Below are 27201 nucleotides of genomic sequence, written 5' to 3'. Positions count from 1 at the left end.
AGGCAAGTGAAGGGTACGGGTATGTGCCGTAAAGGTGCCTTTTTGGGACCTGAAAGTCCCTGTAAGGGTTGGAAAAAACAGAAAATTAAATTTCAGTCCAACTAAGGGTCGGTAAAAGAGAAAAATTTCAACCTTTTTCTCCATGAAAGATCAAAATTTGGTCAAAATCAGTCCCAATTAGGGTCATAAAAATCGCAAAATTTTCCTATATGATTGTTACGGAATTGTATGAACTGTATGAACTAAACTATAAACTTAAATTTGTTCCCTCCATTACTTTTTGCTTTATTTCTACTATGTCTGAATTAGTCGTCTACACATTGTTTTTATAAGAATAAACTATATAAGAACATAAGGTTTTGATGGCCACAATGTTAAGAACAGTCAATTTCTTAGGAAAATGGACAAAAATACATTAAAAATGGGGAAAATAATAAGAACATTTTTAGGCTTGAAACTCAAAAAGTTAAGAGCATCCGAAGGCTTCAAAATTTTTGGATGTTGTTATAAAAATAACGTATAGACTGCTCAAGGATATAACTTCGATACTGTCGCAAACTTAAATTTAAGGATATGTTTTCAGAACCACCGTGCGCCACCTTCAAACACAATTCTCGGCTTTTAGGTGAAAACGCAAAAATAGTCCATGTTCAGGTTTGTTGGGAAGTTCTATCTTTTTAGCCTTGCGAAATCTTTTTAAACTAGGTCCTCAGTTAAAATTACTAACGGACGAAAGAATTGTTCATTAATGGAGGAAATTTAGCTGCTGAGTAATACTTAGAATTTATGGTATCCATACAATGGATTAACCAATAATTTGTTGGAGCTCAATTCAAGGTTCAGTAATTTTTTCCAGAGACTAATACATGGCGGGAGATATTACTTATATGACGTCATAATACAAAACCCTAAAAATATTCGTTTAGTGAAAAGCTGAAAACACAAAATAACTTTATTGAGATATGCCTAAAAAATATTCCTATTCAAGTAATTTTTCAAAAAATAGAATATTTAAAAAAATATGCTGTGTGTATCGGATATCCAATTTTTTGGGGAGACACGGCTTAAATTAACATACACTCAAAAAAATTATTCCGGATGAGTCAACAAGGGCTTTAAAGGGATCAAAATATTAGAAAAACAATCAAATTTTGAAATCTAATATCTATTTGAACTTCGATTATGATTGTAATTGAGTAAAATTTTGACTTTCCGAAAATAAAGGAAATTCGGGGGACGGACCCAATATCAGATTAACGAAATGTTGATGAAGACCGTATCAATTACGCGTGGAATTTCACTAACAAGAAAAATAATTTTAAAACGTTTTCGATAATTTCCAAGCCCCGAGGACAAGATATCTTTTTTACATACCCAGTATTCTCGTAAAAAAGTCATCTCTTCTGCTATAGGCTACTTATTAAAAGAACTTGCCTACGACACTGCTTTACACTCACTGTGCACTTTTCGTAATTTTTCAAGACAGTTCTCACGGATTTTTTCTATCATACTACAAAAATACTACGAGCGTTCGCCAATACTAAAAAGGTTCTTGTAAACGAATCCAGCAAGATTTCATCAATTATAGTCACTAAGCTAAGAACTTTTTAAACATAGGTCAAAAAGATTAACATGGCAAAAATACTCGACCTCTTGTGTAGGTCTGATTTTAGTAAATAACCAAATAGTGGAGTCTCCATAAATTGAAAATGCACAAGTTATGAGAACTCCCAATACCGAAAAATTACAAAGGGATACCCATCTTAGTACCGGCAGGTAGTGACTAGCCTAGATATCCAAGCTGTAAGTTATTTTCTTATTTTATAGTTTCTGGTTTATACGGCCTGGTCTACCTACAATCAGTGCCGTAATATATCTGCACTTTTGGCTAATTTACGATTTTTCGAAAATTGAAGTTCGAGCGAGAATGTCAATTTCAGGCCTTCAACTTGATTTCATCGATTATTTCGATCTGGGAGGGATTTATTGGTTTCTAGGCTATATTTCAAGCCCTACTGGACCATTTTTGAACTTTTGGATCCTCACATCCTAAGCTCCTAAGTCTTAAGTCTAGCGTTAAAACTCAGAGTTTAAAATTCTACCCTTCGAACCTACTTTAGAGCACTTACAAATCGATTGTGGTTTCAAAACACCCCGGTGAATTTCCCTTTTGTGCCAAGTATTTTGTGACTGATTGTATAACCCTGGTCAAAACTTAATGGAATTCTGCATATTCTACTGTTTTTCTGGCACGTCTCTCCCTATCCCCTCTCTACAATGTTGAGTCAAGTTGGACTAAAATTCAACATTTTATATGGGTTAAAGGGTAAATCATCAAAATATACTTTAAGGGCAGAAACTTTTGCGGGCAGAAAGTTTCGTGAGACCGAAATGTCGCGAAATTTCGCGGATTTAAGTTTCGTGATTTTTACTTTTTGAAGAAAATTTACGGAAGAAACTTTCGCGGTTTTTTGTGAATGTTCAATTTCAGTAGCAGTAACTTTCGCGAATGGCTAGGGAAAGTGAATAAAAAATTACGATGAAGTGAATACAGTCGCTCTCATGTTGTCTTCTGACAAGCCACCAGAACCGTTGGAAAATTTTTAGGAAAATTTCATTTTTCGCGAAATTAACTTTCGCGAATTTCTTGTTTAATTTTGTACCTGGCAGAAACTTTCGCAAAAAAATGCAAAAAACGCGAAAAACGCGAAACTTTCTGCCCGCGAAAGTTTCTGCCCTTAAAGTAACACAAGTTTAAAGCCTTGATATCCAGACGAAGCAACGCCCTGATTAAGAACAAAATTATCGATGATAAAGGCGAAAGTAAGCAAAAAGTCTGTCTTTACGATAAGAACGCTTAACATATTCAGGGTATGCGCGATCAAATGAGCTTCAATCTATTCAAAATAAGCTAAACTTTGGAAAATAATAACCCAAACCTAATGAAATTAATCTAGAATCATTCAAATAAGCACAAATTGGTGGTCAAAGTAAGGTTTTCATCTGAGACGGAAAAACTTTGGATGTTATGCAGAGTTTTGAGACAAAAAAGCGTCTTTATATAGTTCGCTATGACGGAAATGCGTCTAAGACGGGATAACTTTTTTAACACCTATCTACACCAAGAAACCACCTATTCCTCAACCAGCTGGCACAAAACGTTGTAACTTTGTAATGTTGAAACAACGTTGTGTGCCAGCTGAACAAGAAATAATTTTGAGGCATGGTTTTTTAATTATGGCAACGACAGGTGACGTATTTAATCTCAGAAAGTGATGTTTAAAATTGACGTCAAATACATAATTTCCAAAAATTATTTGACGTCAATTCTTTCATTCGTTTTACAAAAAAGTATCGACAATTTCTTGTTTGTTATTTATCTTCGTCGTCCGACTTATCATGTTAGCAGTTCATTATGGTAATAAATTTGTAATGTAATGCAAATAAGTTGGGTTAAATTGAATAATTTCAAAATGCACTTCAAGGTCAGTTAAGTATGAATAGGTTATTTCAAAGGCAACATTCTTTAATTTGAGCTTTCTGTCATTCAAATTTTTTCGGTTATTCAAAGTAACATATCGGTGGAAGATTGTAAAAAATAATCTCTGTCCAGCTGGCACACAACATTGTTTCAACGTTCATTTAACGTTATATGGATGTTGTGAACGTTAGATAAACGTTAAAACAACGTTGTGTGCCAGCTTGGTGTACGCTTCTAAAATCTCCAAAAAGGTTTTTCAGTTTAGCATGTAAGCTTTCATATACGGTAATCTGTAGTAGTTTAAGTAAAAGTATAGTGTTATTCAAAATATATACAGATTTCTAGTGTTTTAGAGTCTAAAATTCGGCCGAGAATAGCGATTCTAGCCTTCTCTCTTTATTCTTCTTTTTAAAGATATGGACTTGCTTTTAGGCCATATTTTACAGTATTAATTTGGAATGTTTTTAATTTTTGTAACAGAGTTAAATCTGCGTCCCAAAAGTAAGTTAATCTGTCTGTCTCAATATTATCTGAATCAGAGACAAAAAGGGCAATCAATTTTGATATAATTCGAATGAAATTACGGCTTTGCAGTCGTTGAAAAGATAAGAAGGAGTGGGATATCATATAAGAGGAAACATTTGAAAAGAAATCTGAAAAACAGGTGCCCAGCTGGCACACAACGTTGTTTCAACGTTTATTTAACGCCCGGGGGGGGGGGTACTACCCTTGTCGACCGGCGGGGGTGCTCCGCTGAGGTTCGAAAAATGGACCCTACGGGGGACTCGAAATTTGCGAAAAAAGTGGCCCTGAATGGGACTGAAATTCCAAAATGTTCTCAAATTTTCTACTTTTCCCCCAAATTTTTCCAAAAATAGGCACCCTACGAGGGACTGATTTTTCTATTTTGGTGTTTTTGCGACCCTACCTGGGACTCGTGGAGGTTAAAAAAGGTACCCTGACCAGCGGAGCATCCCCGTAACCCATCTTGCCCTAGTACCCCCCCGGGATTTAACGTTCATAACGTCCATATAACGTTAGATGAACATTGAAATAACGTTGTGTGTCAGCTGGGGGTGTTTTGTTGCAATGATTCAAACAAATGTCTTTTATTCATTTAGAATCTGATTCAAACAAATTCTATCCAAGCCAGCGAGCACGTCATCCCACCCAAGGAGGCAGATGGACATCTCACTGGAGATGATGGTGATTGTACAGGGATTCTAAAAAATATCACTGTTGGTTGTGAACCAAAGCCAAGGTAACTAAACCTCTTACCTGTTAGTCAGTCTCTAGCATCGAATGTCCGTAAATGGGTGGGGTGGAGGATATATTGTCAGGGGGGGGGGGTAGAGAAGGAGAATGGAGAAAGAATGGCGGCCTTCCCTACCTTCGGATAGATAGCTATCGAACATCGAAAGAGGAGCCTTCGGATCTCGGATCGCGTCCGACTGCGGTCGCAGACTTACTTACTTATTATTAACCTTTCCAGGCCGCTAATTTTTTTGAAAAAGGCCAAAAAGTTTATCATTTTTTTCTGGAAATTTATTCTTTCAAAGGCCATTTCTTGACCAGGACAAATGATTCAGGTATCAACTCTGATATCGTTGGAAAGCTCTTTCTCTCAGCTTCAAAAAGTTGCGATTTTTTTCTCTGAATCTCAAGTGGTCAGGAGTTATGACCAAAAGACTGTATCGGTAAAATGACCTTTTTTAAGACGTATGTATACGCCTTTCGCCGTCTAAGGGTTAAGTACGTTAGCTTAGATCATGTAACCTTATCTTTTCTTTTCAGGGGCTTCTTTAGTGGCAACAAAGTTTTGCAAACAATTTTGCTGGTTTTGGTTGCTTTATGTTTGATTGGTGTTGTGAGTTACCTCGCCTTCACTGCAACATTGGACAGTTCCAATGCAAATGGACAAGACTCTGGGTGAGTAGAGGGTTTAAAATTTGTACTATTTTTACGTTTTCTATTTCTATTTGGTGGAATTGCAGGAAGCTCTGACGCCTATTTACCTAACTATAGCCACTTTCAATGAGCGCCCCGTCAGCACCTTGGACTGACTACCCAATAGAAGCCCTCACATGGCATGAGTGAAGTGACGGGCGAAGGTTCATTTACTTGCACCGTGAACCACTGCGAGTGGGAATCGAACCTCAGTCACCTGTGCAGCAACCAAGGTCAATGACCACTATACCACTGCGCCTAGGGTGTCCATAACTCGAAGATGCGCAGGGAACGCGAATTTCTTCGAGTTATGGAGATTGGCCTATATGGACGTTATGAACATCACATAAACGTTGAAACAACGTTGTGTGTCAGCTGGGATACCCAAGGACTTGCCCGTGTGTCCAAAAATGAACGAGTGACCTAAAGACTTAGAAGTTTAACATTACATGGACTGCAGGTATCATGTTTGGCTAAGGTTTCGAGACATTCTTCTCTAGATCTATTCATTGGGCAAGTAAGAAAATATTTTTCTCAGCTATAAATACTGTATGTAAACCCTTTTTAGTTTCGGGCCAACCAAGTCTCCAATGTCTGTGGAATCCACGTCGATTAATGAAAACCGAGGAAGCTTCATCCAAAAACACGAGGAGAAACAAAATACTTCCACCCTGATGACTATCTTGTGGGAGGTTTTAACGCCGACGGAGGACTGTCTCTTTTGTGGTTTTCCCGCTTGCGACCACCACAAAACTTATCCAATCGCAACCCCAGAAGCTGATTTGGAAAAAGGAGAGAGCATTTTTGATTCTGTTTCCAATGGTTACACTTGGATCTTGGGAACTATTAAACCATCTCAAGAACAAAAACCTGATCAAAGTATCATTGATCACTTCTTTTCAAATCTCATTGGACACAACCAACCAGAACCAAAAAAGGAGTCAGTATTGGAATACACATCAAACCATATTGGAGACACATCCAACAACATTTCCAGTACAATCAGTGAAGCCTTCGAGGTCATTTCATCGATTGTCAATGTTATCCTGTGGTTTGTAATTAACTACATTCTCTATCCTGGAGCTCTTGGTTATTTGGTGTTAACAATGTTGTATAATGGTGTGTTTTCGGCAGTGACTATAAGGTAAGAACAATATACAGTGTGCCCCAGAAATAATGCAGGTTGCATATTTTTATATAAAGTTTGACTGCTCAAAGTTATTATCTGAATTCGGCTGAGAATTATAGACCTTTTCAAAAATTACGTCACGAACATCACTAGCCTCGTACAGTATTCAAACAATTACCATGGTGATTATATCCCTTAAGACATTAAATGATTTTTTTATGAATAGAAAGTAGTTGTCATAAAATCCATTGGGAGTAAATCACCATGGCAATAATTTCAAACCGAGGCAAGTGATGTTCGTGACGTAATTTATGAAAAGGACTATTGAAATAAGATTACAATTGTCCGTTCAATCAATAGACGCACAATTCCCAAGATGATTGAGTAGGTTTTTGAGATTTAAAGTATACAAGTCATAAAATTTGGCATTAATTATGAGGATTCTATTTTATATAAATATTTGTCCGCTTTTCTGGGACACACTGTGACGTAAGATGTTTAGGCGCTGTTCCCTGATAAAAAAATATTAAAAAAATGACATGGGTAGAATTCACTTTGTAACAATAGATCTTATCGGACTTTTTAATTTTTCTAAAAAATGCGATGCATCGTGGGATTGTTTCGAGGGTATTACAATAGAAATCTCTTAGGAATTCTTCGAGGGAATTCTATTGTAATAACTCCATAAACAATCCCACAATGCATCGCTGTTTTAGAAAAATTAAAAACTCCGATAAGGTCTATTTAGTGATTGTTGAAAAGATATTTGCAAGTGTTATGCGAAATATTTTCCATTAAAAAAAATAAATTAAAATCAAGGTGGGTAAAATGACTTATGTGTGTGATTTGAGTTCCTATTTTATCTTATAGAAATTCTCCAAGAAAGGCAATGAGCGATGAATCAAAAAGACTTTACCAATACCTTCAAAAAAGTCGAATGGATTTTCTACTTGCTGCAGTTATGGTTGCCAGTGTTGTGACATGTGTCTACCTGTATTCAGGATATATTGAAATGAGGTAAGAAACATTGAGTTTCAAGGGGCTAGATGTGATACTCCAGTATGGGAAATGAAACCACTTATTTCCCATCCAGAACGCCCGCGCGTAATTTTTACACTAACGCCGGATTGAAACTAAAATCTATAGCTAGATTTCAAAAAATGCAGTTCTCCAAAACAAAGAAACCGCTAGGTACAATCTGTCGTCATGATTACGGCGCGTTTTGGATAGGAAATAAGTGACTTCAATTTCTCTTGCCTTAGATGGGTGAAAGTTTCACCTCTAGCCCTTCGGGCTTGAACTCGATGATAAAAACAACATACAGTATAAGAACCACGGAGAGAGAGGTGCCTTTTTGGTACAGTAAGGGGTGGAAAAATCAGTCCGTTTAGTTTAAGGGTCGGAACTTCTCTAAACTCAATGGTGCAAGGGGTAGGAAAAGGTGTATCGTAACATTTTACAACTAATATGGCCCCCACACTGATCTATCAACTACTTGTATAGCGAAATTTGATATCTGTGGTCCTTGAATTGAAATAAAATGACGTCAGATTTAATCGAAAGAGATCTCTACAATGCTATCCAAAGTTCTAACGGACTTTAAGTTGGTCAATTATTTTAATTGGGCGTGGTGGTGTGGTGGTAAAACCATGTGGGCGTTATGGTGTTTCTTAAATTGTCTTCAAATCAGAGAAATTGGTCTCCTCAATTCAATGTTAGTAGATTATGAATCCAGAGGAATGTAAAGAGATGGAAAAACAGTTTCTTGAAAACAATGGAAAAACGGTTCACCATATACCAGGTCTCTTGCCCTTATGAAAGTTTATGTCGAGTTAAAAGGTTTTCTCCTTGTTGTCGCTTTAAAATATCTACATAATTAGCGTGTTCTTTTGTTTCAGGCCTGATTATGCGCAAACTTTTAGGGCTTATATTATGGGTACACCTCACCTATACAAAAAGGTACCTTTCCTAGCGATTCTACTGATATAACCGCATCATGACCGCACCATTACATCGAAAGCTAGAGCTCGAGAAAATTATAACTTCATCTTGATTTTACTCGATTTCTGACAGTTTTACAAAAATCAATTTAATATCATTGCGTTAAGAATTTCTTTTGCTATACTGTACATTGGAAAAAAAATTTCTCATCACTCTTAAAAATTGAACTAGTAATCGGCGAAAAAGGAAAATCAAATTTTCACTTATATCGTAAAATCATGAAGAAACCGTCCGATTTATAATATGGCAAGCCGTCTTTTCTGGACTTTCATTTAATCAACGTTTTAACAATAGAAGTTATCGTTGAATTTTGAGTAATCAGAAAAGCTGTTTTTCCACCACTTAACATTCCTGTAATGAATACAAAGTTGTTTTGCAATTCTTGATAGTCTCAAAATAACGATTAAATCTATTTTACTATTTTTCAGGCTTGAATGGGTCTACATTTCAGCTTACGTACGGTATCCAAGACCTGTACAACCAAAAGTTCTACCAAAACCTGCACTCAACGCTTTTCCGCTTACTCTAAATGTGCTGATTGGTGTCGCTGTTACATGTTTTATGACAACAGTTGTTGCTCTCATTTATATGAAATTAAAAACGAAAGACCACCTATGTAGCACATATGCGAAATACGCCATGGTTGGAGTTTCCATGGTAATTGCTACGGTTTTGGCGATGACTTCTGGTTATATGATGTTTCAATACTTCTATAATGGGTAATTATGATTAATAACTTAATTTTATAATTTTTCTTTACGTTGTCTGTAAACGAGTCGCAAGATTTTTTTAACAGTATTTTTACATAATAAAGCGCATTAGCCAATTTAATCCTGAAAATATTCTAGTATTGGTTCTCGCTGCAATGTACGAACGGTGTATCAGATTTTTGAAATTTCAAAAGTCTATGGACTCAGAGCCGATCCTAGTTAGGATTTAAGTTAATGGCAGTTAAGGTGTATATAAGTTCAGCAAAGTTTAAGAATTTTGAATTTTGAATTGAAAAATAATTTTTAAGCTCGATTATGTACAAACATTGAATTATGTACAGATTTAAATTATCGATACACATGGATTTTTATGAATTCTATTTACCCTTTACAGAGTAACATCGATCACAACAACGCCACCTGTCCCAGGACCAACCCAAGGAACTGTTCCAGAATCAACACCTTTAACTGGGACCGACATCTTTGTGATGATTTACCTCATTCTGCTTGTTATTGGGTCAATCTCGTATGACTATCTATTATAGAATGACCATCTATTATACGTATACAAATTTTCATTTTAAAATGGAAATTTCAAATTAGATATATTTTTCAAATTATTTATGGATTTTTAAACTTTTTTACAAAAATGATTTTTATCACGTGGATTTTAATTTTTGAACTGTATATACTGTTTTTCTGACTGATTTTATTTTTTCGTAATGCATACTTTGTTGACGAATGCCTTACATTTGACATATTATAAATTTTGTAAATAAATAAATATTTTTAAATTCATCTGGACTATTGTAAATAGTATAATATACGTTTTAGTATATCTTTTTTAACATAAAATATAAAACCACCCAAAAAACAAAAATATCACCACATCTCTCTTTCTTTTAAAATCTTCCCTTCTTATAGCTGACTACCCGAAAGCAGGGGTTCTCTTCTTCACCAGAGTTTCTTCACTGAAACTGACTCATCTCTACATTGGTAGGAGTACCACTTTTTAAGTCCTAGGGACTGGCTTTTTCGTTGTGCTAGACGAGCATTAGACAATAAATACTATAGTTAGTGGTAGAGAAATTAAACTACTGACTCAACTTCAGTATCTTTTAAATTACTTGTAGGCCTTTCAAGTAATTAAAAATAAAAAAATGAAAAAATAAAACTTTTGATAAAAGAGAAATTTTAGCCTTTTTTGGGGCTAAACCTTGTGATAACGCCCTTTAAATAAAAAAAATACACACGGAAAGGCAATATAAAGAGTGAATCATACCTTTCAGCAGCAGTACACATTATGTCGTTAACAATGGCGTTTTACCATGGTTCGGTGAAATGTTTTTATGCCACGTCCGATCTGTCTTGTACGTGTTCGATTTGTTGCTTCATAATCTAATTTCTGATATTCTTTTTACTAAAAAAAAAATTATTCAGTTATTAAAGGGTTAAAGGTTTTGTTTTTAAATAAGAGTGATATCGTTTGCTTACTCATCAATTTTAATTCACAATGTTTTTCACATTGAATTGACACATATGTGGAGCAAGATTGGTCAGAAATAGGAAGAGAAAAGTATTTTTTGTTTATGTCAGCACAATATAACAATTAGAAGACACTGTCCTGATATGAAATATGTGTCTGATATGAAACGGGAACACTTATGTAAAAAAAAACCTTTAACTAATGTATTGCAAATGATGTTTCTATTAAAAATTATACGTGAACTCTTTTGGGGGTGAGGCTGGATGAGGGGTGCCTGATTTCAACAAAGTTTATATGAGTCAAACTGTAAGAGAATTTGAGGCCGGTTTTTTAAGATGCTGTGAACAATGATGCAATTTTTGAAAAATGTGTTTCTTTTTTCCTACTAAGATGTTTGTAATATATGAATGCGGTTAGCATAGCCAAAAGATGCATATTCCTTCAACACTGTTGCTTAAAAATATGAGTAAAAATTCGATAAAAATAATTTCTATAGATACAAAAATATTTACAAAATTTACATGAAAAATTTGTTTTTAAAGACCTTTTAAGGCTTCGAGGGAAACCCGTTATTGTGCACGTCTCACTGCAGAAAAGTTTTTTTTTGTTGAAATCTCTTTTACCACCAAAACACTTGGTATACATTGATTTCGGTAACATTTAAGTTTATCCGTCCTTTATGTAAATGGGCTCTAGATGTACCGATTTAGCGATTTCTTCAAAACTGTACAACTGTACGAATAGATGTACTTTGTACACGAGTGTATCTTACGTATGACGTAGCGCAGGACGGCAATGAATTTTGAAAATTTCCGTAGACATGGGATCTGTTTACATGCAGGAATGGGCTTTTCCAGAAAAAAACCCGTGCACCCCCTGTTGAGGAGGTCCAACCTTTTGTGACCTATCCCCTTGGAATAAATAATTTTAGGATCATACCCCTCTGGAATTCCGAATTTTTACAAATTTCCAATCATTACCCCCTTGGAATTCCGCTTATTTTTGACGGATTTTCGTCTACGCCTATGGAATTCCACTGCATTCCAAACCGGACCTCCTCAACAGACGAAAATCCGTGCACGATTTTTTTCTGGAAAAGCCCGATATAGATGTCTCTGGTAAGAAAATCTGAGACCGCAGTCGGAGGCGACCCGACTCTTTCGATAGCTAATCTACCCAAAGGTAGAGTTGGGCGCAACTCTTTCTCCCTAGATTGCTCCCACTTACTCTCCATTCTTCTCTTCACCAGGTGGCTCCATAGGAAGCAAGTTTGTACTAAGTACGAAGTCTTTTGTATAACATTGTCGAGGGTTGAACCCATGACCTAGAAGCTGGGTAGACACTGTAGCCGGGTGCTCCACCACTGCACTACGGCCACTAATAGATGTCTACTCTAGATGTCTCTACTTTATACTCTACAGACAATTCCAGGACAATTTTATTACCGATTTGCTAAATTTATTCCTAGCATCAGACCTCTTCAGAATCCATCTGAAAAAAGGCTGTTAAATGTTAGTTTAAAATGAACATTGTTCAGTATTGATCTCAATTACTCTCTCAATTTGCATTCTTCAGCTTAACGTGAAAATGCTTTTCAAATCGACCACGATTGGGTTGATCCAAGATGGTCACCACATCAAGTGTACCGTCATCCAGTCCTTTTGCGCTGACTACAGTTCCGTGGCGGTAGAGAAAGCTAAAAGGATGGAAAAGGGAGACAAAAATTGAGATTTTTGTGAGAAAGTCTGTACCAATATCCAAAGAATACATTTTATTTATTCCAGTGCCTGATTAGGATTAGCTCTAGGTTGCACATATCACAGGTCATACCAAATCTTTGGTGATGAAAGAGATGTTAAAAAAAAAAAAAAAAAAAAAAAAATAATATCCCCACTGATATGTTTTTGATATAGAGTTCTTTTAGAAACTTGATTAGCTTGATTAGTAAGTTTTATATGAGAGATCTTGAAACTTCATTAAATTCGAATTAATGTTTTGAATAGCTAGAGGTTAATACAATCATTGCATTTCTAAACCGTATAAAAAAATTGGAACAGCCTACCCCAAATTTAGGACGGGAATTTTATACACGATAAGCATCCCCTATATCAAAATATATCAGAGGGAATGCGTGCAGCCTAGATTCTGAGTTCGGTTTGAGTGACCGATAATGAAAAGTCAGTCAACCAGCTTTCAAAATGGTTATGTTAAAGAATTTAGCCGAAACATTTTAGTCACCAGATTTCGTGAATGAGTATACTACAAACTGGCAAAGGACACTAAATCTGAAATACTTGATTTCTAGCTACATACCAATCAAATGGATTTTACACATCTAGCACACATTCTTGAAACGTTGGTGAATAATTATGCAGAAAGTCACTTTATATACATCGCAGAGACGCATGAAGAACTTAACACAAAAGAACTCCAAAGACTCATATAAAAAACTCATATAGTGATTGAATAATCTAACTCACCTTAACTCTTCACCTGATTGGTCAATGTTGATTTGGTATTGACCACGTCCAGTGGATTTCAATAAACCTTGTTGAATAGCATCTAGAAGTTGTGGTGCACCTTCACCGCTGGTGGCGGAGAGGAGGAGATGGCGATCGTCTGTCTCAAGGGTGGATGATTCTTGCTCGGCTGTTCTGCAGAGATAAAGGTTAAGTAATAGAAAGGTAAAATGATATTAATTCCAGAGATAAATAAGTTGCCTAAAAAGGTTAGCTTCAGATCCTGTTTAGATTGATCAAAAAATTGATCTAGCACTTATCAACCCTAAGCGAAGCGGTCAGGGACTGGTAACAAAAATGCATGGAAAATTCTTTCCAATGACGGTATCAAAACACAGAAGGAAAAGAAAACACAGACTTAGGGGCGCTCTTGTAAAAAATGTAAGATAATTTCTTATTATTGAAGCGATAAAGTAACGTCAATATAGTTAACGTCAAACTCCCTTATAATAAATTAATTACGCTAAAAAAACGACCGCGCGGCTAAGGGTTGATAGGTGCATTGCAATTTTTTATCGGCCGTTTTGTATGAAGATATTATATGGTTAAATTAGCACAGGAAAAAGAATGGAAATCACATGCGTGTGAAAACCAATTTCCGAGCATGTGATCTTACAAAAAATCACATGCGTGTGAAAATGCAATTCACAAGCCATCTTTTCTCAACTTAAATGGAGTGTCTGACTAGATCTAAAATCACAAATAGGATTGTTTGTCTTTCTTAGAGAGAGAGGTTTAATACCCTAAAAGTAACTCACTTCTATTCAATTTAACAAGTGAGAAAAGATGGATTGTGAATTACATTTTCACACGCATGTGATTTTTTGCAAGATCACATGCTCGGAAATTGGTTTTCACACGCATGTGATTCACGGATTTTTTCCTGTGTAGATTGTATTTTGATACAAAGAAAACCATTTTACAGTATACCAGGACATTAGAAGATGAAAGATTCTAGTCTCTTTAATGACAAAAACGAGAAGGCGTGGATATATTATTTCCGTGAAAATCTTGGAAGAAGGTTGAAAATAGCTGCTCCCCTAAATTATATTTCTGAGCAAGTTTGAAAAAGATGGCTGGAAAAAAACCCTATTGCATCAGATTATATATGATCTATACCTCAAATCAGCTTTGTTCAGAACGTGGATCATATTATCTTGCAAGTGTTCAGATAATTTCAGCTTCTTCAGTACATCTTCCACCGTATTCTTCTGCAACTCAAATTCTGGGTGTGAACAATCTGACACGTGTATTATCAAATCCTGAACAGAGAAAAATATTAATCAGACCAGACACACAACACGAGGGTGCACTCAGTCAAACGACTTCAACCTCTGGAAACCTATTTTTGCGTAAAATTAGCATGCAACAACAACAACAACAATATCAAGCAAATCAGATTGGTCGCTATTGAAATCCCCTCTCGCCTGCGAAAAAAACTTGGAAGTAGCTGAAGCTCACTCCCTTAAAAGGTCGCGTTTTTACGTTTTTTGCTTAAAACGCCTTAAACCGCAAGCAACGCATATATTGACGTAAATCACAAAACTAGTAAAAAGAGTATTACGAGAGGGCGTTACGTAATACAGGTGCATACAAAATATCGGAAGTCCCACGAGAAAATTGGGACAGCTTTTAAAATCTTCAGTCTTAACAAAATTCTCATTACTATTACGTAGGAATTTTTAGATCTACAATGTAGATACATTCTAACTTTAAATTTGAGATTATTATTTTTCAAATTGGACCCAAAATTCGCTTTTTTAGAGAGTGTAAAGTTTTTCGTAGATCACTGGGCAAAATTAACATGATATTATGCACTTGAGAGCCACTAAAAACTCACCGACGTTTTGACGTCTTCCAGAGTTGTAGCGAATGACTCAACCAATTCATGTGGCAAGTCAGAAATGAAACCGACGGTATCGATAAACAAAGCGTTCATACCGCTCGGTAGTTTTCCTGGGGAGAAAAAGCAAACAAGAATGAGGAAGAACTGAGACAATGTCACAGATATCATATTATTTTACAGACTAGATAGTTAACTGCTCACAAATTTTCCGTGACAGCGTGTCCTGTTTTAGAGTCCACAAGTCCACTATGTTGTTTTCTATTTTACCTTAGATTTAAAAACATTCGAATTTTAAGACATTCGAATCGCGCTGTTAACGACCCGAATTGAAAAGAAAATGGCGGACTAGTCAGCTCTAAGCCTGAAAAAGTCTCCCATGTTTTTGATGCACCCCAATAGTTGTACGGAAATGATATCTATTAGAGTATTTAGTTGCAGATTTTGCTTATAGTGTTTAAGCATCCCATTAGAACACAAACGAATTCTTTCCTAGTTTAGAAGGTAGATTACCCAAACTTCTTTCTCATCCAATATTGCGTAAATTTGCAAAATAGACAATATAAATGATACTATTTGGAAGGACTCAGACCAGAGTAGTTTTGTGGGCATACCTTGATGAGCCGTTGTGTCCAGTGTGGCAAACAATCTATTTTCTGGCTGCATCTTAGCGTCTTTGGATAAAAGTTTTGCCAGCGTTGTCTTTCCTTGAATAAAAAATTCAAAATAAATAACTTTCGAGCAAACAAATAAAAACATTCATTTTTATACCGGGTGCGCCACAGTTTCTCTCTTTCTTTAAAGTTTATTTTCTCGAAGTCTGAAGATTTCAAAAGAGCCGTTCCTTTTTCATTGGAAAGAAGAAATATATACTTAAATTTTGATTGGTCATTTACACGTTTTTTTTTTAAGAAACTAGTTGTTATCAAGCAGCTTCAGTCAATGTTTCTTAAAACAAATCGGCTTTTTGAGCCTTTTAAATGTTTCTTACATGTTGTTTCTAAACTTTTTTTGCAGCCTCAGCATGTTTCTTAGATGTTTCTTAGTTTTTAGGCATTCTGAGCCTCATGTTTCTTAAAAGTGTGTTTCTTAAAAGAAAAAAAAATAAAAAAAATCGTCTATTAAATTCAGTTAGATCGAATTATTAAAACGAACTACTTTCAAAAAGAGATAAATTGTCTTAGGTTCTTAGTAGAATAGATGTCGAGTGAGCGACTTTTAAACCATTGGAACAAACGACAGAGGCAGATGAGATGGAGTTTTTATAAGATACTTTAATAATTGGTCATTTGAAGTAATAAAAATGACGCGTTCTTTAGAAAAAGTCAAATTGTTTTATTACTGGTTAACAACCAACCAAACCAAATAAGAGCTTGTAAAACTTCCATCTCCGCCCCGACAGAGGGTAACACGTATTATTTAGACATTTACGAATTTTACCTGCATTTGTGTAACCAACCAGAGCAATCTGTGGTATACTTTTTCTCACACGCTCTGTTTTGGTTTGATTTCTTTGTTGCTTGATGTGGCCTAACGCTTTCTTGATTTTAGTTTCGGCTTCAGTTAGTTGTCGCCTTGCTTTCTCCATGTAAGTTTGACCACTCCCCATCATGCCTAAGGAAATAAGAAATAACGCCATTCACTTTTCTGCCTAGACGTCGAAAATAACAAAAACAGGGTCACCGAACAAGTCACCTGACACTTTTTCAAAAAGTAAGTTTTGTGAATTATTATGAAAAGCAAAGTGCGAATTATGTTTTCAAATCACCAGTAAGACTTGGTCAGACGACTTTTTTTCATTTTCTTCAGCCATATTTGAAATCAAAGTTGAGGTTCGAAGAGATGAAAAATGGTAGCATTTTGGGATTCTAATGTAATTATTACCAGGGTGTATCAACTAACCTTTGCCACCACCACGTTGCTGGTCATAGTCAAAATCACTGGATGATAAATGAGTCCTAAAAAGAGAAAAGGACATTGCATTTGCATATAAAAGAGGAACGATAGATCAGCAAACCTAATGCAACAAGGATGTTAGTCTTTTAATGTATTCTTTTTACAAGAGTATAGGTGTCGATTTTTTATGCCATATTTCTGCAGTATACAAAAAGAAAGCCTTCAAAGGCCTTCTTTTAAGAGATTTTCTTGTTGAAAGTTGCTTTCCCATTCAAAATTTAAAATTTTGCCACAAAATGCCCAAATTTCCGGTAGGAATAAAATAACTGAAAATAAGGCAATTAGCTGAGGATATCACTTCCTGAACCTACCCTATCTTGTTAATTTTTCTTAGAAAATCGCTTTTACAGCTTCTTCTTGTATCTAGTGACAGTAGCGAATCGGAAAGCCTAGTGACCCAAGAAAAAGACCTAATACCTGGAACTGTCTAGAAAGGGTAAAAAAATAAGTAAGAGAACTATACAGGAAAAAAGTGTAAAAGAACAGAAATACACATGGAAGCTTTCTAAATCTGAATTTTAATGTGTTTGTTGAGCAAAGAGTGCTCAATACTCTTCGTAGAGCAAATTCACAAAGTTTACAAAAATCAACATGTAAAATACACACATTGTATTTTACATGGTGATTTTTGAAATATAACTTAATAAAATCTGAATTCTTATAATAACCCCAATCTAAGATAAATGACTTTGGAAACATCATACCGAAGGTATTGGACTTCAGCAAGTTGTACTTGCAATTTAGCTTCTCTTGTTGATGCACGTTCTTTAAACAATTCAAGCACCACACGATATCGGTCAAAGACTTTACATCCCCATGCTGCTTCTAGTTCTTTGATTTGACGTTGTGAAAGTTTACCAGTATTCAAAAAGACCATGGTGACATTATTTTCGTTGATCATTGTCCTGATTCTCTTGGAAAGTTCAATAATTTTACCAGAACCAAAAAATAATTTTGGGTTGTTTTCGTGAACAGATTCTATACATGAATCATGGACCCCCCAGCTTTGGATGCTCTCAACTAAAGCTTTAGCCTCTGATAAACGTGAATCTGAAAGCTTAGTGAAGAAGCGTCCTTTACCCCATTTGAAATTAGGTTGAATGATAAAAGCTGTCTCTTTCTTATGCGTTGGTTTGATCTTCAAGTCGTTCAAAAGCTGCGATCGGTTGTCAATTAGATCGTCTTGATTGATATCCCGAGACAAAGGTTGAAACAGCATCGGTTCCTCATCAATTTGCATTATATTTTTACCTTGAAATTTCTTGACAACACTGAACACAAAGGGTGCTTCTCTTTTCAAGTGAGCCACACTGGGAGGTGTCTTTTTCTGTTGTTTATGCTTTTTCAGACATTGCTTTGAAATTGATATCCAACATCGTTGGTTGATAGTAACAGAAGTTCGCAGCCAGAGCTGGCCATGCAACATGATAGTGGGCTTAAATAGCCTCAAAGTGCTCATTATAGTAGAAAGTTTTGTCAATTTTCTTTTTGCTTTTCAAGTTTAAGATTTTTCTAAAATTAAAGAATCAGAACTTATTCAGTAATGTTAAATTGATCCCATTTATTAACAACTCTTTAAGCCTTTTCTTATAAGAGAAGCATTTTTAGCTGCCTACCAAAGTTTGCATAATAAAAAAGTAAAACAAGTTAGAAGCATACCGTATTACTATGAATAAACGCCCCCTCAAATAAATACGCCTGCTTCGAATAAACACCTCTCCCTCTATTGATTGCAGACACATGTGAGTGTCAAATATTTTGTCATCCAATCACTGCAATATTGATTTGTTTTATTTTGTCCAATCAAAAGATTGCTGAGTGATTGTTAAAAAAAAGTATCCAATCAAATGAAGGTAAAGTGCTTTCACCCAATCATTTAAAAATCTTACACACACATCAAATTCCCCACTATTGTTTGAAATAAGATAAGATTAATGCCAGATAAGCCATTTCCACTACAAATTAGAGCCAGTCAATAACCTTCATCATACGCGGCAATCTTATTGGATGAAATTAAAAAAAAGACTTCTGATGGAGAACCTATAGAAGTCACTGAGCAGAAAGACCTTTTTATCACAGATTTCGATATAAACATTGTATATATGGGGAATACTTCTGTAGGTTTTAGATGTCAACTATGAAAGGCATTGGATTGTTGAAATAGGAAAGAGAAAGGAGGTAAGTCCGGCTAGTACAAAATGCAGGTTTAGGTTACAGGTTTCAGGTTTCAGGGCCAGGGTTAAGGTTTGAGAATTCAATTCAAAATTGTCTACAATGCAGACCAATGTTCTGGGGTATTATATTCTGCAGACCATTGTGATTGTGAGTTTGTGTTGTTATATAGTTTTTTTCTTTTTAAAAATTTTATTGGTTTGTTGTAGACTATAAATAAATAAAAACAAATTAAAAAAATAAACTTTGTTTTGAAAAACTTTACGGTCGAAAGACCATGAATTCTATTATTGCTTTAAAAAAATTACTAAACAACATCATCAATTTTATATAAGAGTAAGATCAAACAGATGGAGAATCATCTGTGATTTCAGAGTTTCTTTCAAAAAAAGGAAAAAACAATAAAAATCATCCATTCGCATTCCCGATTTTCCCCAATTTCCCGAAAAGAATTTCCGATAAGATCAGATTTCGCAGGAAAAATTTCCCACATTTCCCTATTTTCTGATTTGGAAAAATTGGTGGGGAAAATTTTTACAACTTGGAGCTCACCCACATTTTTGTGAGGAGAAGTTGACAGCTATGCGTATTGTGCACCATTTCCAGACTGGGACTGAAAATTGATAGCCTATATTTTCATTTACTGTTAAATCTCTTTGACAACAAATTTGTTTTGATAATTCCATCAAGTTTATCAATTCATACAAATTCTGTCATTACATGTCCATGGCTCCGTATGGAGTATATTTAGTATAAAGTTTTTTGTCGATCACCTACTGACCTTTTTATATATATTCCTGGACAAAGCTATATCCACCATCTTTGATTGGAGATTTTTTGAAAGTGGTACCCGTAACAGGCCCGGCTTTATGTGCTTAAAAATGGGGATGCTGAAGTCTCCCCAGTCTCCCCGCTTCCGCCGGGCCTGCGTATAAATCAAAGAAGCTATCGCAATGTTAAAAATTCATGGAATCTGGCGATTCTCGGCTGTTCTGGCGATTTTTAGAAAGTTCCTGTACCAAAATCAGATTCATTGAAAATTGAACCATGCTTAATCGTGGACATTCTTATATATAAATGATGTTTTTGTTGGCAAAGACATGAAACGAAAAATCCCATGAAAATCCAGGGGGGGGTCAACATCCAGATACCAGACCCATAGCCGGGTGGTGGTGTCTTTTTTTCCTTTAAAAGTCTGAAAAGTCAAGTTGGTATTGATGGGGGTGGGTCCCCCTTTTTTTAGAAAAAGAGTTATCCTCAGTTGGTATTGATACCAAAATAGGGGGTGGGTACCCCTTTTTTTAAATAATATGATTCAGAAAGTTGGTATCCATATCAAAATGACAGCAAAACTTTCCTAATTTTTGCCCTTATAGCTAGAAAATACCCCGGGGTACATATCAGTCTAAACAGGTTTCAATTGGATTTGTTTTAGCTTTTGAGTATAATGACTGTATATGAGTAATAAGTTTAAATGACTTTGAAGTTTGTTTATTTTGGACTTTTTCGATATTTTCAAGTTTTATTTTTGATCAAGCCTGAAGCAAAAGCATTTTTTCTGTGATAGCATTTGGTAATGAGTGAATCTATTCTGTTCTAAAACTATGTACTAATAATAGCTTCTCCTAGTTTTTGCACATCAATTATATTCAGATAATATTGATTCAGATTGATTTTGCTAGCTTCATTGGGTTTGTTTTTATTATATTGTCAGTTTTCAGTCATTTTCTATTTTAGCATATGACATTTCTTGTGTTTTGTTGAAGAAAGAGTATTTCAAAAATGAGTTTTTTTTTAGTTTCTCTTAGTACCCTGTTTGTGTGGGAGGGGGTGGGTTCCCTTTAAACAGCTTTAAACTCAAATTTGTCAGATTGGTATTGGTACTAAATTATGGGGTGGGTCCCATGATATTTTGTCAAATTCAAAAAGTCATGTTGGTATCGATACCAATTTAAGGGGGTGGGTCCCCCTTTTTTCTGAAAATTATGATTTTCAACTTGGTATCGATACCAAAATAAGGGGGTGGGTCCCCCCTTTTTCTGAAAATTATGATTTTCAAGTTGGTATCGATACCAATTTTGGGGTGGTGGTGTCAACTTAGCTCAAAAGGCCAAAAGTCAGGTTTTTGGGCTATGGGTTGGTATTATAAATGTTGACCCCCCCCTGGAAAATCTGCAAAAACGGAAATTTCCAGCTTTTTTGGCTGGAAAAAACATTTTCTCAAAAGTCGAACTCGGTCATGTTTTGAGCATTGCGAATACGCATCATTCTCCAAAAAATCAGAAAAAATCAGGATAAAAATTCGAGAAAATGTCAAAAAACCGGTTTTTCCAGCATATTTCCGGCATTTTCGGCCGGAATAAAATGTTTTTCGAAAATTGAGCTCCGTCACATTTTAGGTATTGTCATTTTGCATCAGTGTGCAAAATTTCATAAAAAAATATAAAGTACAGCTCAAGAAATTCAAGAAATACTGTCTTTCCGACGAAAATAGGTTGTTCCGGCAATTTTTGAATAGTTCCAGCTTCAAAAATCAATTTTATTGAAAATTGAAACATGCTTGATGGTGGGCATTGCTATTGATAATAATTTTGAATGAAAAAACAACCAATTATAAGGAAAAAGTCCAATGAAAATCCAGAAAAACGGCGATTTCCAGCATATTTTCGGCCGGAAAAAATTTTTTCTCAAAAATCGGACTCGGCCATGTTTTGGGCATTGTTAATACGCATCTTTGAGCAAAAAATCAGAAAAAACTAATGATAAAATCTCGAGAAAGTGCCAAAAAACCAGTTTTTCCGGCATATTTCCGGCATTTTCGGCAGGAAAATTTTTTTTTCCGAAAATCAGGCTCCGTCACATTTTGGGCATTGCCATTTTGCATCATTGTGCAAAAAATCAGAATAAACTAATGAGCCAATCCCGAGAAAAGCTGGCAACAGACGAACGAATGAACGAACGGACGGACGGACATGGGTTAATTTAAAGGACCTCCACGGGGGTACCCGGAAGTAGGTCCAAAAAGTATAAAAAGGAAGAAGAATATTATATAATAATAAATAGCTATACAATGAATAGTAATAAATAGTAAGACAGTAAGACAGTAAAAATAATAAAAAATGTTAAAATATAGTGAACTGCCGTGAGTGGGAATCGAACCCTGGCCGCCTGCACAGAAGCCAAGCAAGGTCGACTACCACTATACTACGGCACTTACATATTATAACTGAGGTAAGCAGTCTAGCCTAGCCTAACTGTCAGAGCAGCTGTCAGATCATCAGTCTGTCCCCTGCCTCTGGCAGGGGACATTAAAAAAAAAGAACATGTGAGCTTATTTTATACCCATAAAAAAAAGAGAAAAATTTTGCCAAGCCAAGCTGCTAGAAGAGCAGTACGCACATAAAAGAGAAATTCTACTGAAAATTTTTTGAAGAAACAGAGACATTACCTTTAAACAAGTGGCATCACCAAAAAAGTGTAGGTACTAGACTTTGGAGAATAGACCTTTTTTCAAAGAGGACGTCCTGTTGAATAATTATGTAGTCCAGCCATAAAAACAATGCTAGAGCCATGCATAATTACTGTATCATGCATATTGTAATAATTATGCATGGTTTTACCATTGTTTTTCTGCTGGACTACATAATTATTCAACAGGGTGGCCTCTTTGAAAAAAGGTCTATGGGTACGGTACGGTATACAGTTTTGAAGTGTAGCCAGTGCCTTGAAAACCATGGTGGGTCAATGAGCTAGTGTACTCGCGGCTTTAGAAAATTCTTGGAAACTTACCCAAACAAAGATGGTAGACGTAAACATTCGAAAGATTCGAAAATTCAGGTAAAAAATACCGCGCTGGCTGCTGCTGTCGTCTGCTCGAGGAAAATGCTTGTACATTTTGAACATTTTGAACATTTTGAATATATTTACTACCCAGGTGAGGTAGAAGGGACACCCCTTTTAGAAACTTAATTCTAATAAAAATACAGAGGTCGACCTAAGAAAAAATATACATATATAACCGTAAAAACTATAAACTTTGTTTGATATTTACATTTAAAAAATAGCCTTATTAGCTACAGGATTTATAAATATAAAACCAGTTACATCTGAGAAAAAAAAAAAATAATAATAATAAATAATAATAATAATAATAATAATAACAATATTTCTAAATCTCGTACAAGCTCATGCAGATAACAAAAGAGAAATTTTTCAATTCTTTGAGTTTAAGTTCTGAAAGATTATCGTCGGAAAAGATACGTTGAAGCTCATTCCATTGGTTTGAGGAAATCCTTGTGAAAGAGTGCAATCCATAGTTAGTGTTGACATTGGGTCGAAAAATTAATTCAATGATTTTATCTCTAGTTCCAATCTCATGTTGGGTTTTCATGAATTTTAAAGTGTTTAGGGATTCCAGAGGAAGATTTTGGTTGAAATATTTATGAACATACATAATGTTCATAACTTTGACTTGATCAAAGATATTGAGAAGTCCTAGATTAGCTAGAAGAGGATTGGCAGATACCATAGGGCCATTGAAGGTCATGATTCTGGCCGCAATATTTTGAAGAGTTTGGATTCTGTGGGTTGTTGTATTGTCACGCAAAGCCCAGATTTGAGCAGCATATCTAGCATGTGAGGCAAAAATTGCATGATAGACATTGACTAAGGTTTTTGTAGGAACATAATGACGTATTTTTGAGAGAGCTCCGTTTGCTCTGCGGAGTTTAGTAGCAACGTTCGAGACATGTTGCTTCCAGTTAAGATGCTCATCAAGATAGACTCCAAGATATTTAACCCACTTACTGGGTGTTAGAACTTGACCGGCCAGCTTGAGTCGGGGAATGCAATCAGGGCGCTTCCAAGGAGATCGAAAGATAACAAATTCAGTCTTACTTGCATTGAGAGATATTTTGTTGGCCTTGAGCCAGCTGACCAAAACCCTAAGATCTGCATTAACTCGTCCACACAAAGACCATACTGTACTAGAAAAGTTAAGAAGATGAGTGTCGTCTGCAAAGTGGTAGGTTTCAGATGTCTTAATACAGGAATGTAGATCATTGATGTAGAGTAGAAAGAGCAATGGCCCTAGGACAGAGCCTTGAGGGACACCATGTCTTATAGGTAGAAGCTCAGAATTGGAATTAGATAGAGAGACAAATTGAGAACGGTCAGAAAGATATGACTTGAACCAAGCATTTTCGATGCCACGAATACCGTAGTGATCTAATTTAGCAAGAAGAATTTCATGATCAACAGTGTCAAAGGCCTTCTGGAGATCAACAAACACGCCACAGGCAAATTCTTTATTATCAAGTTTGTTTCTAATTCGCTCTGTGATGTTTATAAGGGTATCAATGGTTGAGTGAGCTTTCCGAAAGCCAAATTGTTTTGAGTAAATCTGGTTATACCGATTTAGAAAATTTATTACTCGAGAGTAAGCTACCTTCTCGTAAATTTTTTCGATATTAGAAAGCAGAGATATAGGCCTGTAGTTAGAAACATCCAGAGGTGATCCTTTATTTTTAAAGACAGGACCAATGTAATTCTGCATGGTGCTGGCCTATTAAAAGGCACAAGCACATAGATTTTATAGTTTGAACAAATTCAGGCTCCTGGAAATTTACATTCTGTTCTTAGGTTATAAATCAGTCATGACTACTGGAAAAAATTATCTGTTCTTACAGTCTTATGTAATTTTATTGAACGCCAAGATTTTTCTGGAAAGCAGCATCTGCTCTATGTTAAACTTGGTCCTGGATTATCTAGGCTGGCTTCCTGGATTTTATACTCCAAAATTTCCTCTCCTGGCAGTTAGTCACACTAATAGCGTCCCCCCAAAATGAGTATCAAAGATTAATGCTGCGAAAACGCTATATCGTTTCTTGACTCTCAACAGTCTCAAGGAAAAAAATGAGCCGCAAAACTTCTAAAGGGATTCATGAAAAAATAACCCGGCGCTTTTTAATGAAATTAACATTTTCAAAAACTTTGATGTTTGAGAAATTGCCAGTATGGATTCCACGAAATCTCGCGCCGAAGATATTTTTCCGTACAGCAAGCCTCACGCCAAGCAAAATTTCTTTTGTACGAACATTCAATTTTTCAATAGGGGTGCAAGATGGGAAAAGAGGTGCATGCACCAACATGATTAATAAATTGACGCAAGCGTAAACAAGCGAAAGCAAATTTAGCCAAATGAAAGCTAAAAATCGATGGATTATGGAGTCATTCACGCCGAGCTGGAATTATTACTTTACGCCAACTGAAAATCAAACAATCTTTGTAAGTACCCTTACGTCAATGCGCCAAAAACGTTTCAGTTGTACGCCGAAGATCTTCGGCGTTAGTTACACGAAATCCATACTGGAAATTGCCTTAAATTTGAGCCATAGATGAAAAAATTAGAGCCAAGCCAACCTTGAAAACTAATTTGAAGATCAACTTCCCAAGAAAAAGATCTACGGGGGAGGCGGAATCCACCTACATCCGCGCACTGCCGGATAGGCTATCTCCCAGAAATTTTGCCGGACCTCAAACAATGACCTGGCATTTACATGTGCGGAATTGTTTACTTACTGTAAAAATCAAAGCGCTGTCTCGGGAATTGAATGACAAATTTTGGTTGGTTGATTTTGGCTGCTGCACGTTTTATTTTGTTTCCAACTTTCAAGTTTTAATTAATATTGTCTTGCGAACTTGATTCAGGTAACTCTCATCCTTGTTGTTGAAATGTATCCTGTAGATGACTGATGTTGTTTTTCTGAAAGCTTAATTTCCTAGTGTGACTAACTGCCTGGAAAAATAGAACATATATTTTGAAAAATTCCGCTGCTGGCTGTTCCTGACTTTTGCCTTTAAAACTGAAAAAGACACCCACCTTCTGACCTACTGTCAACTGCTCTACTATAAACTTGGGACTGTATCTGACAAAACATGGGACGGCAATAGACCTTTTTTCAAAGAGGACGTCCTGTTGAATAATTATGTAGTCCAGCCATAAAAACAATGATAGATCCATGCATAATTACTGTATCATGCATATTGTAATAATTATGCATAGTTTTATCATTGTTTTTCTGCTGGACTACATAATTATTCAACAGGGTGGCCTCTTTGAAAAAAGGTCTATTCGGCCACCATTTCACCGAACCTCCAAAGTCATTTGATTTGAGATAATGAACTGCATATTAGAAAATACAAGATTTCTCTTTTGCACTGAGTAGGCTTTTAAATATTGATTAAAAACAATCAATAATAATTGGCACCTAAAAAATTATATCAATCATTATATCGAGTATCGATTATATCGATCAGATGATATAAGATATCGATTATATCAATTAGATATCCATTCGATATTATTGATTAAAAATTGATAGGGTTGAGGTATTGATTATATCAATATTGATCGATATTAGCAATTATTAACACTGTAATTGATATTATTGATTAAAAATTCTATGGTGATAATTTAATTGAGTGCTAAAAAATTGTGAGTATTGATTAGCTATCAAATATCGTTTTTAATCGATATTTAATCAATCGATTAATTATCGATAAGCTATCAATTTTAATCGATAATCAATTTTATCGATTAGTAACGTCTGGATGTCTGGAACGAAGAAGACCAAATTAGTGGCAATACATTGGAGCGTTTGAAGTCACTCGCGCGGCAAGTTACACACTCATTATTTGTTAATCCCATTAAGCGATAGGCGGTTAGGCGGCGGGCAGAAAGTTTTATTTATATAAAAATTTGAAAGGCCAGATGGTGTGTTTGATCACCAAACCAAATTGAAAAGTCACTGAATTTAACTGAAAAAAAACATATCAGATCCCCCAAAATATTTGGCTGTATTTTAGCTCCCAGTTTTCGTTCAGTTTCGTTCGTAATTTTTTGGGTGTAACCCTCCAAACTACATGACTACACCAAATGTTAGGGGGTTAATGCTAT

General features: G+C 35.6%; 3 protein-coding genes across 3 annotated transcripts; 2 read left to right on the top strand and 1 right to left on the bottom strand.

Annotated features, from left to right (window-relative positions):
* The first annotated feature begins 3237 nt into the window (after positions 1–3237).
* Positions 3238–6576, top strand: LOC136812835 (uncharacterized). Its single transcript, XM_067069360.1, has 4 exons — positions 3238–3255; positions 4603–4742; positions 5276–5410; positions 5997–6576. The coding sequence occupies exons 1-4, from the start codon at positions 3238–3240 to the stop codon at positions 6574–6576; spliced, it is 873 nt and encodes a 290-aa protein (XP_066925461.1).
* An 854-nt stretch (positions 6577–7430) lies between these two features.
* Positions 7431–10067, top strand: LOC136812833 (uncharacterized). Its single transcript, XM_067069357.1, has 3 exons — positions 7431–7574; positions 8987–9277; positions 9663–10067. Exons 1-3 carry the CDS (start codon positions 7447–7449, stop codon positions 9811–9813), a joined length of 570 nt encoding a protein of 189 aa, XP_066925458.1. The 5' UTR covers positions 7431–7446; the 3' UTR covers positions 9814–10067.
* Positions 10068–12221: 2154 nt separating this feature from the next.
* On the bottom strand, positions 12222–18589 carry LOC136812838 (putative GTP-binding protein 6). Its single transcript, XM_067069362.1, has 8 exons — positions 17777–18589; positions 17019–17074; positions 16557–16730; positions 15731–15823; positions 15114–15229; positions 14393–14535; positions 13235–13408; positions 12222–12450 (listed from the first exon to the last, which is right to left on the bottom strand). The coding sequence occupies exons 1-8, from the start codon at positions 18529–18531 to the stop codon at positions 12312–12314; spliced, it is 1650 nt and encodes a 549-aa protein (XP_066925463.1). The 5' UTR covers positions 18532–18589; the 3' UTR covers positions 12222–12311.
* Positions 18590–27201: the final 8612 nt, after the last annotated feature.

Source organism: Clytia hemisphaerica, unplaced genomic scaffold (assembly GCF_902728285.1).
Source record: "Clytia hemisphaerica strain Z4C2 unplaced genomic scaffold, Clytia hemisphaerica genome assembly, whole genome shotgun sequence".
Classification (NCBI taxonomy): Eukaryota; Metazoa; Cnidaria; class Hydrozoa; order Leptothecata; family Clytiidae; genus Clytia; species Clytia hemisphaerica.
The sequence above is the reverse complement of the archived record's forward strand: the minus strand, read 5'-3'. Positions and strand labels throughout refer to the sequence as shown.

Coding starts and splice junctions, on each gene's coding strand:
- LOC136812835 (XM_067069360.1), top strand. Junction 4,743..5,275: donor GGTTGTGAACCAAAGCCAAG/GTAACTAAACCT, acceptor TTTTCTTTTCAG/GGGCTTCTTTAGTGGCAACA. Junction 5,411..5,996: donor GCAAATGGACAAGACTCTGG/GTGAGTAGAGGG, acceptor AACCCTTTTTAG/TTTCGGGCCAACCAAGTCTC.
- LOC136812833 (XM_067069357.1), top strand. CDS start 7,447: ATGAGCGATGAATCAAAAAGACTTTACCAATACCTTCAAAAAAGTCGA. Junction 7,575..8,986: donor TCAGGATATATTGAAATGAG/GTAAGAAACATT, acceptor ACTATTTTTCAG/GCTTGAATGGGTCTACATTT. Junction 9,278..9,662: donor TTTCAATACTTCTATAATGG/GTAATTATGATT, acceptor TACCCTTTACAG/AGTAACATCGATCACAACAA.
- LOC136812838 (XM_067069362.1), bottom strand. CDS start 18,531: ATGAGCACTTTGAGGCTATTTAAGCCCACTATCATGTTGCATGGCCAG. Junction 14,536..15,113: donor TGGAAGACGTCAAAACGTCG/GTGAGTTTTTAG, acceptor TTCTCTGTTCAG/GATTTGATAATACACGTGTC. Junction 12,451..13,234: donor CAATCAGGTGAAGAGTTAAG/GTGAGTTAGATT, acceptor CCATCCTTTTAG/CTTTCTCTACCGCCACGGAA.